Here is a 16,574-nt window from a genome sequence, read left to right as displayed (position 1 = left end):
ACTATGCAAACTTCATATTTTATAAGATGTGATTTTATTTGTGTGATTATTAGTACACAGACAATATCCTCATTTTAGTCATTTTCTGTTTGCTGCTTTTTTTCTTACTTGACAACTTACAAACCTCCGTTGCTCACAACATCCCAAAGTCCTGTTTATACTTTCTATGGTGCGACAATATCATATGAAATGCCTCGCACTGTAGAAGGTGCTGAAAGAACTTACGCGATCTGTCTTTCTAAATGTATCTAATATTTCCACCAGGAGCCTATAAGCTCCCCTCTGAGCATGCCATCCTGAATTATAAAGTGCCAGCTGCCGGGGTTAGACTAGTGCCATTGGTGGCAGGGGAACCCCTCCCTCCCATAACACCCACCACTAATCATCTGACTGCCCTCAGTCACCACCTCAGGCCTTGCAAAGTTCATTTAGGTGGCTTCAGGTGTGTTTGGAGTGGAGAGGAGGCCCAAACAAATCAACTGTTCAGGAACGCACAGAAAACTACGACCACAATGCAGTTCAGCAGGGAGTGGGAGAAGCATAATGAGTCAGTAAATACAATTAGGCAATTGATGAGGGAGTGTGAGTTACATCCCTCATCTACTTAATGCAGTGGGAGGTGTCCGGTGTGTATTAGGTCTGCTTGATAGCATATGTAAGTGCATGTAATGTAAGTCTCAGTGGGTGTGACTAGTATGTGTAGGGGTGTACAGTTTTTTGTGACAATGAATGTATTTTGTATGTTGTACCTGAGGGCAAAATAAATAAAAATCATGGGAACATTGTGGATGACAGGCTGCTTTCCAGATCAGGCTTCACTGCCTTGCTGCAGCATGCTGCCTGGATTTGGGTGGAAGGTAGCGGGCGGCTGTCTGAGTAAAGCAGCCTTGCTCATTGGCCCCTTAAATGTCCAGCTGAGCCTGATAAAAGGTCACAGGCTCAATGGAAAAACTCTCACGTAATTATAACTCGCAGAAGGTATGGTGTCGCTCACCATTGCCAGCACTCAGTGCCCATAGCTAATGGCGGTGCTAATACCCCGTAGCATTACTATATGGTGTTTAATGTTATAAGAAATAGTGAACCAATTTTTTTTTTTTTCTCCTTGATGTTTCATTGTCACTCTTGTTATTTTTTACTACAGATACATTTTTTTTTTTCAATTTAACAATTTTAGTGCTGTAAAATTTCCATATGTCTGTGCTCTACTAATCACATGATTATGTTAACAAATTAGCATGTTAAAAGTATGTACTGTAAATAGAAGTGTAGACAACTCTTCTGCTGATTTGCTTTCATGTAATTCAAATTTTCAATCAAAATGAATAGAAGACACTCGACTAGCCTGCGTTATTCTGAAGTTAATGCTTGCTAATTTTAGCGTCAACCTATCCCAGTGTTTCTGCGGTGTATGTGGCGTATTCTGTGCTGGTGGGTATTTTCTGACACCACTGTAATGTGGTGGATGAATGCAAGTGGCCAGACTATTTTGGCAACCTACACCGCTGTCTCGCCCTCGCCCCGACCACAGATAGGAATCAGCAGTCTTTCCTGAGCGAACGTGGCTAGCGGGGTAACGTTACAGCCTTATTTTCCTCCAGCCACATACACAAAAGATTAGTAAAGCCATATCCAATATCACAGACTGTCAGGTCCCTTCCCAATCAATAGGCTTAGATCAGAAACCAATCTATACACCAAGATTACATCATCAAAATAAAGATATAGCAAAAGTCTATAATGTATGGCTGCCTATAAAGTCTTACCCAGGCCAATACATTTGAACAGCACAGCTTATGTTTTGTCTACAAAGGCAAGTTAGTCTATTTTTCTGTCGCTCAAGCCACATCTGTAAACTCAAGGGAGCTGAACTTTAAGGACAGAACATTATGTGAGCCCTTGACACTTTGCTTTTTATTTTTTTTCCCCTTGTTGTACCACAAGCCTGCCTATCTATCAGCGCATGTATGGGGCCTTGTGTGCTTTTAAGGGCGTCAAAGTAGCAGGCGGACTGTGCGCCCACCCGGAGGGTCTGGGTTGGCCTGTCCTCACTGTCTGGCAGGTGATAGATCAGACACGGAGGCTAACACGTGTTCCTCTGAAGAAGGGGATTTAGCGAGGTGTTGACCCCTTTACAACCCTCCGCTACACACACTCAGCTCACAACACACACTCGCGTGTTCATGTACACACACGCCAAATGTATATCACCTCTGACAAGTGACATGGAATAAGACCCTGAGGAACAAGTTTCCTGCTGGCACCTCTCTCTCTCTCTCTCTCTCTCTCTCTCTGTTTCTCTCTTTCACCCACTCTCGCACACACATTTGTGTGAACACCACGCAGCCAGTTAAACACATGCCATGCCAATACACCAGGGATCCCGAATCGACCCGGCCATCTCCAGCCGTGCAGATGTTTTCGATTACCAGCACATTTGCGGTCAGGGTGGCTCTGTAATACACAGTAATACCCCTTCTGGACACGGTGGCTCAGATTTATGAAAAGTGTAAAACATGATAAAGAGAAGGATGCCAGTGTGTGCTGTCATGGGAGAACAACCCCGGCTTTGTCCCGTCAGCCCATTGGGGGTTAGAGCAGGTGGGACGCCATCTTGATACAATCCCACCCCCCCTCGTCCCATACCCGTTTTCTCCTACCCTCCCTCCCTCCCTCTCTCCATCCCACCCAGACTCCACGCAATCAAACAGAGGCTGTCCGATGGAAGTCGCACTGGAAGGGCAGGGTCCCACTGCCTTGAGAGGGGCGAGCAGCCATGTAGGAGGGGGGCATATGCTGCATCCCTCCGATTTTTCCCAGCTAAAATAGGGTCCTCCTAATCTCCCTTTGGCAGTGTTAGCCAGCCAGCCCATTCTGACACATTCTCTAGAAAGAAGCGCCTCTGACAGGTGAGGGGGCTGAAAATAGTTGTGTGAGACGCACACGCGCATATGTTCGTACACACACACTTACAAGCATGATACGTACTGTATGAACCACACACATATACGGAAAAGAAATGAAACCACATGACACACGCTGGCAGCCACACAAAGCAAAACAGCCGCTTCACCTGGAATGCACTTCAAGGTAGCGCCGGTCAATACAGATATTGAATGTGAAAGGGAAGCTGGGGGTCAGGTGGCCCTAAGGATTGCTCTGATTCCTATGCAAACACGCCTCATCCTCTTTCCACACACACATGCACACACACACTCACACACATGCGCACGCTCACGCCCACAGCAATGATGGACTGTCACCCAATAACTTTGTGTCCCAGCCCATCTCACTCATAGCCTGCAGTAAAACAGTCATGTGCATAGATCTCGCCGAGCTCGTAACATCCAGCACACACACAACCACATACACACACACACATATATTCCCCCCCCGCCACACCACCTAACCCCCTCCATCCATATTTTGGCTGCCACACTTTAGGGGCCCACAGCCGTAAAAAATGGGGCTGGATGCTTTTAAGATGATCTGTGCACCCGACTGGCCCCGATGTCCCAGGCTCTCTCACTACCAAGACACAGGCTCTCTTCTGGGCTGCATTGTCTTGAAACATATAGGGCGCTGTGGTTTGGGCCTGAGAGGTGTGGAATGCGGTATGGATGATGACACAAGCCCAGAGACTTGCCCCCCCACCCCCACCTCCCCCATCTCTCCCTCCCTCTCCAAGGGCCTCATCCAGCTGTCTTGTTGTGGTCAGATTCTCAGTACTGGGCCGTATCACATGGGGAGGAGATAATCCTGCACTGGTTGGATCAGGCACTGGCCGGGACAGGGAGGGCTGTCGGGGAGGAGACGTATACCCGATGCTGAGGATGGGAAAGAGAGAGGAAAAGAGAAAGAGAGAGAGAGGGGGAAAGGAGAGAGAGAGAGAAAGAGATATCTTGCAGAAAACCGATAAGTTTAGCCAAAAACAGCAGCTTGTTCTTTCTTATTCCCTATCCCTCCCATTCCTTTATCCGTTTTGAACCTTTTATTCTCTTCTCTTCGTCTTTTCCCTCCCTCATTCGTTCTGTTTTTCTGCTTTGGCTCTCTGGTCTCTGCCGTGAGCTGTGCTGCTAAGCTGTAAACTGAAACTGGTTAGCGCTGAGCTCTTAATTCTTGTCAGCGTCTATTAATTATGGACCAGTTGGATGTTCCAGTTGAAACAGCCCCCGCGGATCTTGGAATTCTGACTCCGGCTGTTTGGGCACTTGTCGCTTGTCGCAGCCACATGACCCTGCAGCCCGCAGCAGGGAAGCCAGTGTGTGTGTGTGTGTGTGTGTGTGTGTGTGTGCAACCACGTGCTTATGCGTATGTGTATGCATGGTGGTAGATGTCAGGGACAAAAGGAGCAACAATTCACTGTCACTTAGCTTGACAAGTCTATGTTAAGTGAATTTAGAGGATACACCTGCTTAATATATTTATTTTTGTATTAGACAAGCTTATTGTTCTGTAAGCCTTTACTAACTACATATCCTCTTGTAAATTAGGCCTGTGTGTGTCATTAAATAGAGAGGAAGTACTGAATTGATTTAAATATCTGGAGTACTGCACACAGTTTCCTAGTGCAATTTATACTTTTAAATTTACCTTAACCAAGAATAATGGTTAAAACAACTACTAAAGCTCCATTTATCCCAAACCAAGTGCCTAGCCGCCTAACTGACTAATTAAAACCACATCCACATGTGTTCAAAGAACAAGAAGTCTATTTGCAAGCCTTATTGATTACTTTAAGGCGTACAAATGGAAAGCTGTGTTAGGAGAGGGGCTCTCGATTTAGCTTCAATCTGCCAGGCATAAAATGATCTCACTGTGTTTGCTGGGAAGAATGAGCTCCCTCTGGGCATAGTGGGTAATTAGGTTAGTGGATAGTCGGTGTCAGGAAATTGAAAGACCATCCTAATCGGATTCTTTTGTTTCCAGGGGAATCAAAGGAATTTATATGAGTCACTGGGAAATCTCACACGACTCAATTCCACTTGACCATGTAAAATCTGTTTGCTCTCCCTCTATGCGCAAACAACTTTTAATACAACAGTGTAACGCTAGCACATGAAGTGCATTTGATGTTGCCCGTGTCCTTTGAGATGGCTTTCAAGATAATCCCAGATATGTCACGTTTGTATACTAACTAGGTACTTACACTCTTCCACCGTTAACAAGAAAGTATTGAACAGTCCCTCTTTCCAGTCAGAAGGTTAAGAGTGAAGGAAACAAACTCTGTTGTCCCAGTTACAGTATATGCATATAATCACAAATAAATTACTACATTATTAAAAAGAATTCACTTCCTGCATGTGGTTGGTATATGGTAGTTATGGTTATATCCTGTTTGAAATGTGCTATGGTTGAAAAAAAATTTGGGATGGAGCTATATATGATACTAAGGAAATACTCTGGTTTTGATTTTATTCAGGAAGTACAAAAACAGTGAAATTCTTGACAGAGGATTATGACTCAGCAAAATATATGCAAAGAAGTCATGTTTCTCAATAACGTTAGTTGCACTGCCATTGAAGAAGCTATTATTAGTAGTAGTTGTAGCAGTAGTAATAGTATAAAATGGACTGTATTTCAATTAATCTTAAAAATGTTGGATTTAGTCAACAACCTCCTTTTGTTACTTTAAAGTGTTAGATATTAAACTACAATGAAACAATGTTTTAATTCTATGTTTCTCTCTGTTCTATGTGTGTTATATATTGTGTTCACTTATGGGACCGTCTTACAGAGCTTTTCAGGCTGCATTATAGTTTTCACAGAAAAAAATCTATTTCAGCTATTCTATTCTATTTTATTCTATTCTATTCTGTATTGTTCTATTCATGAGTGTATTTGGTTTTGCTGAAAATAATATGATGATGTTTTGCAGGTGTGCGTCTGGACCGGGTGAGAGGGGGGCGGCAGAAGTACAAGCGGAGGTTGGACGCGGAGAACGGGTCCTACCTCGGCCTCACCATCCCCCCTCCTGCCAAAAAACCATGTGAGTCACGCAAATGTTTCTGTCTGATTATCCCACCTAGTCAAATATTACAAACTTGGCTTGTACCATAACATTACTGATAGGCTTCATTTTGTTTAATTGCATATAGTGTAACATGGTAGAATTTTTCTAATTTAAATCATTAAATTGCCATAGTGCACAGAAATTTCAGTTATGCGACAGTCAGACTTACCAGCAGGCCTACCTGCCTCCCTTTTAGACCTTGCAAAATCTATTATGGCATGCTAGGGTATCATTTAATGTCTCGTTTTCTTCCCCAGTATAATCCAGCCTGCTTTCTATTTTTCCTTGATAAAAAAAAAAAATCTTGCTATTCTGTCAGAGGAAATTATTGTCACACAACACACTACTTTCTCTCTTTTTTCTCTCTTTCTCATCCCTCCATCCGCCCCCCTCTCTCTCTCTCAGTGACTAAGATCGTTTCCCATCTGTTGGTGGTGGAGCCAGAGAAGATCTATGCCATGCCTGACCCCACTATGCCCGACGGGGACATCAAGGCCCTGACCACGCTGTGCGACTTGGCCGACCGCGAGCTGGTGGTCATCATCGGCTGGGCGAAACATATCCCAGGTAGAAAGACATGACTGATATGAATGGCTGATGACTTCTCACCCTTAGCTCTGTGTTGTCCAGGATCTGGTTTTCTTAACATTCGAATTTCTTAATGGGATGCCTCAATATTTCCTAACACGTAAAATATTTTTCTACTATGCCAAAAGTGTGCGATACTTGGAGCTATGCCAATTAAGTGAATTAAACACATTCAACACTACTACCAACAATTGATAGTAGCACAAACTATAACAAACCTACTTTGATCATATTTTGAATTAATAAATTATAAAATAACCATGACATATCGCAAACAGATGTGGATTTATCTGACCAGCTATATTAACTCATAAAATTAAATTCTCAAACTGTATCACAAATGTGGTAAATTGCTCGTGGGCTGTGGTAGCATGATTAATGTAAGGAAACATAATAGTTCTTATGCTGTTGGTAAAATAAGGAAGAAGATCCAAATTCGCTGTTAAATTTGCTGAAACCATACAGTATGACATTATTAAAGTAGTTCACTGACTGTTGCACACACACTCGCGTGTGTGAGCTCACGCATACACAATCACACACACACACACATATGCATACAGCGAGAGAGACACACACACACACACTGATGCACACACGCAGGATAATTAACATCTGCTACTCATCTGCACCTAAGGGAGAAGCTAGTCCCATATTCTAAAATCTAATCAATAAAGAGCAGCTGAAACCTTTGATTTGACTGGGTAGGGTGGGAGGAGGAGGGGGGGGTCCGCCCCTATGTCAATGTATTCCATTTCAATCCCAGACTTAAAGAAGGCAATCCTCTTACTTACTTAAGGAGACTACACAGGGCCTGTGTGGTAAAATTGATTTATTTAGGGAAATACTTATGGATTTCTCCCGTCCGTGTTGACGAATTCTTAAATACGACTTGTTATGCAAATACTCTTAGATCTTCTTTTCTTTTTATCTCTATCAGTTTGAAAATAAAAAGACACTTTTGAACCTAATGTGCTTAAGGGGAGCACAGGGTGTGCTCAAAAAGCATGCATCTAATTGATCAAATGAACATATATCTGTACCCAAAATTGCACATGTAGCCAGCTCAATAAGGTGCAGCAGTGTTATGCACAGTTTAAAATGTATTGTAGGAATCATAAGACATAATAATATTTTAGAAATGCCATTTTTCTGTACAAAAATACACATTTCTACTACTTCTGTAGTGTAGAAAAAAAAACTACTTTGAACTTTTTGAATATGTGTTCTTACACCTTGTAGTATATTAATATCTTCACCATAGCGAAGAACATAGCTATTGGACTTTTATTTTTCTACCTGTAGATTTCACGTTGTTCACTCATTTCCCATCTGGCACAACTCTGGGCAGCTGCTTGACTCTCCGGACTGTCCAGTGTTACCCTGAATCACTGATCTGTGGTCAGATTTACCTTTGACACCTTAATTAATGCAATTTGGTGTGGAGGATAGACTTTCCAAAGATACATGGGAGTTGTGTAGTCTGATTAGGAGATTAGGCTGCGGAGTGACCCTGGGGAAGGAGGCAGGGGTGCTGTCTCACCACTCTGCAATTTACACTGGGAACAAGCTCAAACAGGGACAGAGGGAACATCACTGACCCAAATGCCCACTTCCCTCCCTGACCTCTTTTTGGTCCAACATCTTGAGAATGTGGATATGTGTTAGCTGGCTTTTTTTTTTTCTCTGGGAGAGAAAATGAGGGCGAATGAGAATCAGATCTTGCTATGTAAGCATCATAAGCATTTTAGCTGTAGGGGTGTAGAGATGAATTCAAGAAACTCAGTGTCACATTTTTTGGACTTCAATCTTGAAAATATAAAAAAAAAAACTGCACTTGAACATTTCTGTGTAACTATTGATCTTGTATGCTGTGAAGATCTAAATCCAGACCTGACAAGGGGAGCACAGAGATATTAAAGGGGGATGTGACACTCTGGGGACATTTTACCCCGGGCCACCAGGTCAGAATGTCACCAAGAGACGATTAAGACAAAAGGGGTCCCTACAGTTTAACAGTCCACTCCTACCATTACACTCATAGCCCACTGCACAAATGGCTTTAACGATGAGGTAATAAGAGTCATTACCGCCGATCGCTCCATTAATGTAAAAGTCCTTCAACACCTAAATGCAGAGACCTGGGAAGAAACATGCAATGCTGGCCAGTTTTTCTGTTACTCTTTGTCAGTTTGAAGGCTTAAATATTTGTGGTGAAAAGCTGGGTGTGTGACAATTGCACGACGCAATGCAACTTAATTTGATGTACTTTGACTCCAATGTACAGTATTTCTCAAATTGTAAAAGCAAATAATCACAGGATACTACCACTACGTGACACATTTTGTAGTTGTAAACAAAAATTGGCCACCAGTTAGTGGCGCAACTGTTAGGAGACATGGTATCCTTATGCGTGTGTAGCAAAGGCCTGAGTTCAACATGTTTGTGCGGATGGCTGTAACTCATCACCAGGAAGCCATTGATTGGATGCTACACTTACACACACTGTCATGAAAATGGAAGAGGAATCATTGCACGGTTGTTGGAGGTCAGAGGTGGCCACTAATTTGTGCAGCTGCTAACACACACCGTCTCAGACGCACGCGCTACATGCTAGGCAACAGCTTTCATCGCCCTCTGGTACTTAATGTTCACGCAGTTCAGAGCATCTCTTTCTTTCTCTTTCTCTCTTTCTCTGTCACTCACATGCACAGACTCTCTCTACCATCATATCTCTCACACACACTCTCTCTCTTCCTTGTTCTCTTGTTCCCCTGGCTCTCCCCCTCCTACTCCTCCTGCTCATATAGGGCCCTCTAGTCTCATTATTACCTCTGTCTTTTTATTAGGCCCATTAGGGCTCTTAGGAGGCCTGTAATGATACTAAATGAATAGAGAGTGAACTGCTGTCTGTTTTAGACCTAGCTCTCAATGACAGCTTCAAGCTTCACTGCCAACCACTCAGTCACTCGATTGTACTGAATAGGGATTCAATTACTTATCTGATCTGTACCTTTACTGTACTGTTGCAGTACCGGAACCATTTTCCTTTTTGCTGTGTAGGGCTACAAACAATAGCTAAACGTTACTTGGTGTTTGGAGGCTTTGGTACGTTATCATAGAAATAGATGTTGGTGAAAATCATTAGCAGTAGTAATAGCAGTCGGATGAAGTGCCACATACAGTATTTCATTGCAAGTAGAATGCAAAAGAAACCATGAATTTATTTTCTGGTAGAAATTAAAATTTTCATTCACTGGCCTTATCTAAACACCTAGCAGATATTAATTCCATTACTTTGAGTGCAGTGGAAACCTGTGGTATCCCCGGTCTCTTCTCATGCTTTTTGTCACTGCAAGGGAAGGAAACAGGAGCGACAGAGATATAGACGTTCCCCAGTTTGCTCGATATTGTGTCATGTTTGGTCAAACGGCAGTAAATCAGTGGGGTGAAATATTGATATTTCATCAGGGAGAATCACCCTCCACAGCGACACTTAACTCAGCCACCTCCGGGCGCCGCACCTGAAGCTCCGGGGCAACCCCCAGGGAGCCAGGAAGTCACTCCATCACTTCAGTAAATTGAGTGGAAAGAGAAAAAAAAACAGGCTGTGGAAAAGAAAGGAATGATGAAAAAAAGAAGGAGACAGTTGAAGTTGGTGACAGATAGTTGAGTGTTCTGTCACACAATGTATAAAACGATGTAGTGCAAAAAAAAAAAAAAAAAAAAAAACACATTACCAACTGAGCACATGCAAATGAAATAGTGCTCCAAACGTAGATAGTGCACTTCATTATATTTAATATAACTCATTCATTATTGGTTTTCTGGTATGCCTTATGAGAAGCTTGATGCATTGTTCATAAGCTTAATCGTGTTTGAATCATTGCTCTTTTATGATTGCTCTTACTGCATACTGTTCCTTTTAACTCACTTTAGGTTGCAAATATATATTTTTCCAGAAAAGTGACATGTAAGGTTTAAAGTGAATGATCTTGCCTCATTATTGTAAATACCCCTTGCAGAGTAAAGGCCATTCATTTTCTTGCAACAGTTGCAAAATGTATTACAGATTCTAGTGGGAATGGAGAGTACATTTATGAATTCCTGATGCGGCCTACAGTATCTACACTGTGCGGTCCCACAGCCCTCCCATCCCCCTGCTAAACGTGTACCGGATGTCCTCCATCAACTGTCTGTTTGTCAGATCTGAGGCTTGGATCGATCCCCCTTTCGCATTTGGTGGACTGATTACAATCTACTAATCAATGACACCCCCAGCACTCTTTTCTCTCTCTCGCTCTCCCTCATTCTCTCTCTCCCCATCGTTTTCTCTATTTGCGTGATAAGAGCTATTGGGAGGGCCTCCTTTTAAGTCAACCTGCCCCATTCCCATCCATGCAGCCTCAGATTTAAGTAAGCACAGTGGTGGGTTCAAGGCCCTGGTCAATACCCCCAATCACCTTCCTATTCACCATAGAGAAGTGAAAGGTATTGTGGTGGTTGAAGTCCTTTCAGTCGTCTGTCTGTTTGATGTGGTGTGTGTGAATGTTAGTAGGGAGAGTTGATGGGTCGACCTCTCAGGGCGACGGCAGAGGTTTTGTTACTCTGAGTTCAGAAGGTCGAACACTAGGGACTAAAGAATGAAGGAGGGGTTATAGGTAAAAACAGGTTTGCTTTTTTTGTTTTCTCTTGGACCTCTGTTTTGGTGGATTCACAAAATGTTTCTGGTAATAATGTCATATGTCACCTAGTATTAATAATGTAATTAATTTTAAAAGAATTGCAATAACTGCTTCTCTGGCTGAAATGATCAACTTAAAGTCACAACGAAACTGCATTTTGAGGACACCTTGCTTCCTTAATGTAATTGATGTATTTCCAGGATATTGGTGTGGAACATAATGCAGTGAGAGATCATTCAAAAGTGTAAACCAATGGGAGATCAGTTAGGGAGAGAAATGCAGTTTTATTTGATGGGAGGGGCGGAGCACTTGTTTAAAAATCTGTGATGGTTTTATTGGTTGGAATTTTTATTTTGCCTCCTGATGAAGTCACCACTAAAGATTTTCCATTTTCCACGAAGTAAAAGTAATGAGAGTTTGATATAAAAATACAATAAAATAAATTTTTGTCATTTCTTTGGCATAAATTGTCAAATAGGAGTATAATATGATAGTTATAAAAAGCTAAAAAGGCAAAAAAGTCATTTTTCATTTCAGTGTGACTTTGTTATGGCAGACAATGACGCAAATTAGAAGTAATGGTCACTGGACCAGTGGAGATTGAGGTCACTTTCATTTCAGCCCATTCAGGAAGTGGAATTTCTACAAAATCCAACATGATTGCTCTTAAAATTCTTCATATATCCATTCTCTAAAATAATCCAGAATTACTTTCGTATTTCCTGTGTTTGTTGTTCACGTTTCAGTTCAAATTTATGAACCACCTCAAATCCTGAGCAGTCAAAACTGACGAGTGGATTTGTCCTCAGTCAGGGGCGACTCAGGCGGTTCTGTACTGGGCAGCAGAAGGACTGTCTGTTGACGGCTGAGGGTTGAAGTGGCCCGGGGTCGTGTTTCAAAGGCCTTACACTTGGCTGATTTATATCCTTCCCTTAAGCCGCCCCGTACAGCGGTCGGCCTCTGTTTCAAGTCGGGCTTTTCTGGAGGCATACGGCACACACAGCCCTTAAAGCATATGGAGGGCTTGAGACTGCCGATGACAGCGCAGCGAGGTTAATGGGTTGATCTCATGCTTTGTCATGTGTTTGTACAGTATGACTGCCCAGTAATACCTGGACTATCTGGAAAAAAAATCAGAAAAAACAGAAAAAATAAAAGCAGCCAAAAGCTTGATGTTTTTTTTTCTCTTAATCCCGCAGGTTTTTCCACTCTCTCACTGGCAGACCAGATGAGTCTACTGCAGAGCGCCTGGATGGAGATCCTGGTGCTGAGCATCGTGTTTCGCTCGCTGCCCTGCGAAGAGGAGATCGTGTACGCAGAGGACTACGTGGTGGACGAGGAGCAGGCCAGGCTGTCCGGCCTGCTGGACCTGCATGTGGCCATCCTGCCGCTGGTCCGACGCTACAAGAAGCTGCGCATGGAGAAGGAGGAGTTCGTCACGCTCAAAGCCATCGCCCTCGCCAACTCAGGTGAGGTCACACGCGCATAGATTTACACACACAGACATGTACATGTGCACACACGGACACACACAACAAATATCATTTCACCAGTTACAGACAAAAATTAGGGTATAGTGTAAATGAGTATTGGTTGGGACACTTGAACTTGACAGTGGTTGAATAATAGAAAGATAAAGTTTCCACTTGTAAGTCTACCTACTCCAGTTTGTATGGAATGATTTATTTATCATCAACAACTTCTGTATTTCGTCCTATAAGACCGAAGTCTCAGTGAGCCTGACAGGAGAGTACATCTCTATGGTGTATCTCAAATGAATCTAGGTACTTGGCATTCAATTAAAACAAACAAAGAAATAAAACAAAAATGGTCAGGTGACTGTCTATCTTCTGAGCCGATCAGCTCCACAATGAAGGTTAGGTGATAAGAAGGGACAAAAAGGTCAGGAACATGGCTATTTAATTAAATACCCCCGTGTGTGTGTGTGTGTGTGTGTGTGTGTGTGTGTGTGTCTACGCCTGAGTATCTATATTGTAATTTGTGTGTGTATGCATGTTTGTGTGTGTGTGCATGATGTGTGTGTGTATGTGTATATGCCTGTCTATATTTTAATTTGTGTGTGCGTATGCATGTGTGTGTGTGTGTGTGTGTGTGTGTGTGTGCACATGCCTGCGTACATGTGTGACTGTCACATTGCGCTCTCATTCTCTCCATCTCCATAACAGTAGCTGCCAGCGCGCCACAGCCGAGGGAGATATATTTAGCATTTCATTAGGAAAACAGGGGCTGTCAATAAAATGTGTTAAGTGGAGTGGAATGAGCGTTGGGGAGCGACGGGCCTCGTTTGTTCCGATGTGAAGATGCCGCGCTCGTATCGACAGTTTGCTTTTCATGAGGCCGGGCCTGTCCCCCCCGACTAATCAATGCCTGTTAGGAGTCTTTTCTCCTGCCTGACTGAAAAATGAAAAATGCTGAGCCCAGAGCTTTAGTCTTCAGATGACAAACTCTCCACGGGAGAGTGGGATGCGGCAGGAGGAGAGAGGGAAGGATAAACAGGGGGTGGGGGAGGGTGGGGAAGGGGGGGGGGGGTGGGGGGGGTGGAAAGACACGGGGATGTTTGGAAAGGTAAGGGAGAAGTGTGAGAGAGGAAGGGACGGGTTGAGCGGGAGGCTCAAGGAAGGGCGAGAGGGCAGCCTCGGCTCGTTTGAACACCGTCTCGGAGAGCTCGGGCTCCGGGGGTCCTGTGGGTGTGACAGCTGTGGAAATTCATGGCCATTGATTTTGTAATTAGCGGAGTATCGACGGGATTGACGCCAGGCTGCTGACGGATTACATGGAAATTGTTTCTTCAAAGTTAGTTTTGCATTCCGCCCCTAACCTCCTTGAACACGGACGCACACGCGCACATGCGAAAATGTTCACGCTCTCTCTGGCGTTTACACACACTGACACACATATGAAAATGTGTTCTTTCTCTCTCTCTCTCTCTCTCTCTCTCTCCCTCTCTCTCTCTCTCTCTCTCCCTCTGTTTCACATACACACAACCACACCACACCACACACACACACACGCACGCTCAGGCAGCCAAACGAGGCTCAGATCAGTATTAACATGAAGGTTTCAAATGATGAGTGCTGGAACACATGTGCGGTCCACATAGCCTACTTAATTTCCCAAGATAGAAACGCAATTTACACAGAAGGCGACTGGTAAAAGAGACTTAATCAGTCAGTTAGGAACATAATTAGCCTTGTACTTTCCTTTTTTCTGCCTCATTTACACGTTCATACACGGTCTTACTCCGCTCCGCAACTTTTGAGACGCATAGCAGAGCAGAGACTGATTTAATTCACTCACACACTTCAGTCAAGTTTGGTTTAGCTTTAGTAATACACAACATGTAGGATTAGATGCGTCAAACTTTACTGTTACTGTTAAGAGAAGAATTCTTTAGATTCAATTCTATCACCAAGTAAAATTTCAATCTTGTTTTGCACAATATGTTTTTCCAGTGCATCTATCAGTTAGTGGATGGTGGATATTACACACATACAGATTAGAAATGACAGTAAATGCTGATTGTTGCTCACATCGCTGTGAGTCTGTACAGTGAAATCGGCTGAAAGGAAGCCAAGCTGCTTGTCCATTCTGACATTCTCAGTCTGCCCGTCCTTTGGAGGACAAGTATTTTTTTTTTTCCAACTTGCAGACTTATACATATACTTATAGAGAGCAGTTTTTAATAAGTCTCAACTGGTTTTATTTTAGAGCCTATACATAAGGGGGCCAACTGCTCTTTCTTATGGAAATGAAGGCCATCTGCCGCCATCATTCAGCTGAACGATATCCTAGTAATGCAGCCATCTGAATTCATTAGCGGGGGGATGTATGTGGTCCATGATACCAAAAGAAATGAATCTTTTTCCTGTCCCACCGTATATTTATACAGCCCTACAGTGCCTCTCCCTCTCCCTCTCCCTCTCTCTCTCTCCCTAGAGTCCTGGCCATGCATAGGCATTTATTTAAGGAGCGTCATTAACCACTAACAAGAGAAAACCTCTCTCCAAAATTGCATGTTTGCAAAGACAGGCTGCAGAATTTAAAGCCGGCCAATGCTGCTGCAAAACACAGAGGTCTTGCTGTAGCTGTAGACTTCGTATTTTGTCACAGCGTAGGTTAATAGAAAATGCTGTTTTGATTTTCAAGTTATTTCTTAAGCGTGAAAGCAATCAACGGAGCTATAAATGTATTATTTAATCTGTGTATTATTAAAATGTGGCATTGGAAAAGTAATCATCTTTCTTTCTTCCTCTCTTTCTGTCTTCCTTTCTTTCTTTCTTTCTTGCTTTCTTTTTCTTCCTTCCTGCTTTCTCACCTTCATTCCTTCCTTCCCTCCTTCCTTCCCTCCTTCTCTCCCTTCCTTTTTACCGCCACCCTCCTTCCTCCAGACTCCATGCACATAGAGGATATCGAGGCGGTCCAGAGGCTCCAGGACTCTCTCCACGAGGCTCTGCAGGACTTTGAGGGCTCCCAGCATGCGGAGGACCCTCGGCGGGCGGGCAAGCTGCTAATGACCCTGCCGCTGCTCCGCCAGACCGCCGCCAAGGCCGTGCAGCACTTCTACAGCATCAAGATGCAGGGCAAAGTCCCCATGCACAAACTATTCCTGGAGATGTTGGAGGCCAAGGCTTGACGGTTGGGGCCCGATGTTTGACGGACAGCTGCATCACCCGGTCGAGGCGACGGACGGCCCGTGAAAATGAGGCGGTGTGCCAACTGAAGGATGAAGCTCGGACTCGTCGGTCATTTTAACACCTTCAGATAGTAATAAAAATAAAAGGGACAACGAGAAGTGGTTTGAAAAGGGTGAATATCAACCCGATTGGTGTGGGATCACGATAATGTATATAAAGATGCTGTGTACAGAAATCAGGCAACCGAGGTCTTGTTATAACCAGAGACCCATTGCTCTATATCACCTGAAGCTTCTGTGAATTTGTTTCTTATCTTATTTTCATCTCGAAATGGAAAGTGTGTTAATATAAATGTCCTAATGAACTGTACGGCTAATATGGCCACATATGTGTTTTGTTTTTGTTTTTTCTTTCTTTCATATTTTCTAATCTCAGTTGTTAAAGCAATAGTCTCTAACTGGTCTACATATAATACGTGTACTGTATATTGTGTGACATTGCACTGGGTGGGGGGAAGACTTGTTAGACATATTCTTATATTCGTCATCAACCTCAAAGAAAGGGGGGGCGCCCGCCATGGGTATGTAAGATTCTCGATTTCCTCGTAACATATTTACCTCGTAGTAGCTTCAT

The 16,574-nt window shown here is 43.3% G+C and overlaps 1 protein-coding gene across 4 annotated transcripts in view; it reads left to right on the top strand.

Annotated features, from left to right (window-relative positions):
- Nucleotides 1–16,090, top strand: part of LOC139925155 (estrogen-related receptor gamma-like) — a 32,320-nt gene extending 16,230 nt beyond the window's left edge. For 2 of the 4 annotated variants that reach the window (XM_071916404.2, XM_078289838.1), the window contains 4 exons: nt 5,879–5,989; nt 6,419–6,580; nt 12,486–12,755; nt 15,696–16,090. In XM_071916404.2, coding sequence (XP_071772505.1) covers nt 5,879–5,989; nt 6,419–6,580; nt 12,486–12,755; nt 15,696–15,940 — 788 coding nt within the window. In that variant the 3' untranslated portion in view covers nt 15,941–16,090. Of the gene's footprint in view, nt 1–5,878; nt 6,005–6,418; nt 6,581–12,485; nt 12,756–15,695 lie in introns of all 4 variants that reach the window. The other 2 variants (XM_071916405.2, XM_078289839.1) reach the window with 2 other exon arrangements.
- The last annotated feature ends 484 nt before the right edge of the window (nt 16,091–16,574 follow it).

Source organism: Centroberyx gerrardi, chromosome 18 (assembly GCF_048128805.1).
Source record: "Centroberyx gerrardi isolate f3 chromosome 18, fCenGer3.hap1.cur.20231027, whole genome shotgun sequence".
Classification (NCBI taxonomy): Eukaryota; Metazoa; Chordata; class Actinopteri; order Beryciformes; family Berycidae; genus Centroberyx; species Centroberyx gerrardi.
This window is presented reverse-complemented; position numbering and strand designations above follow the sequence as displayed.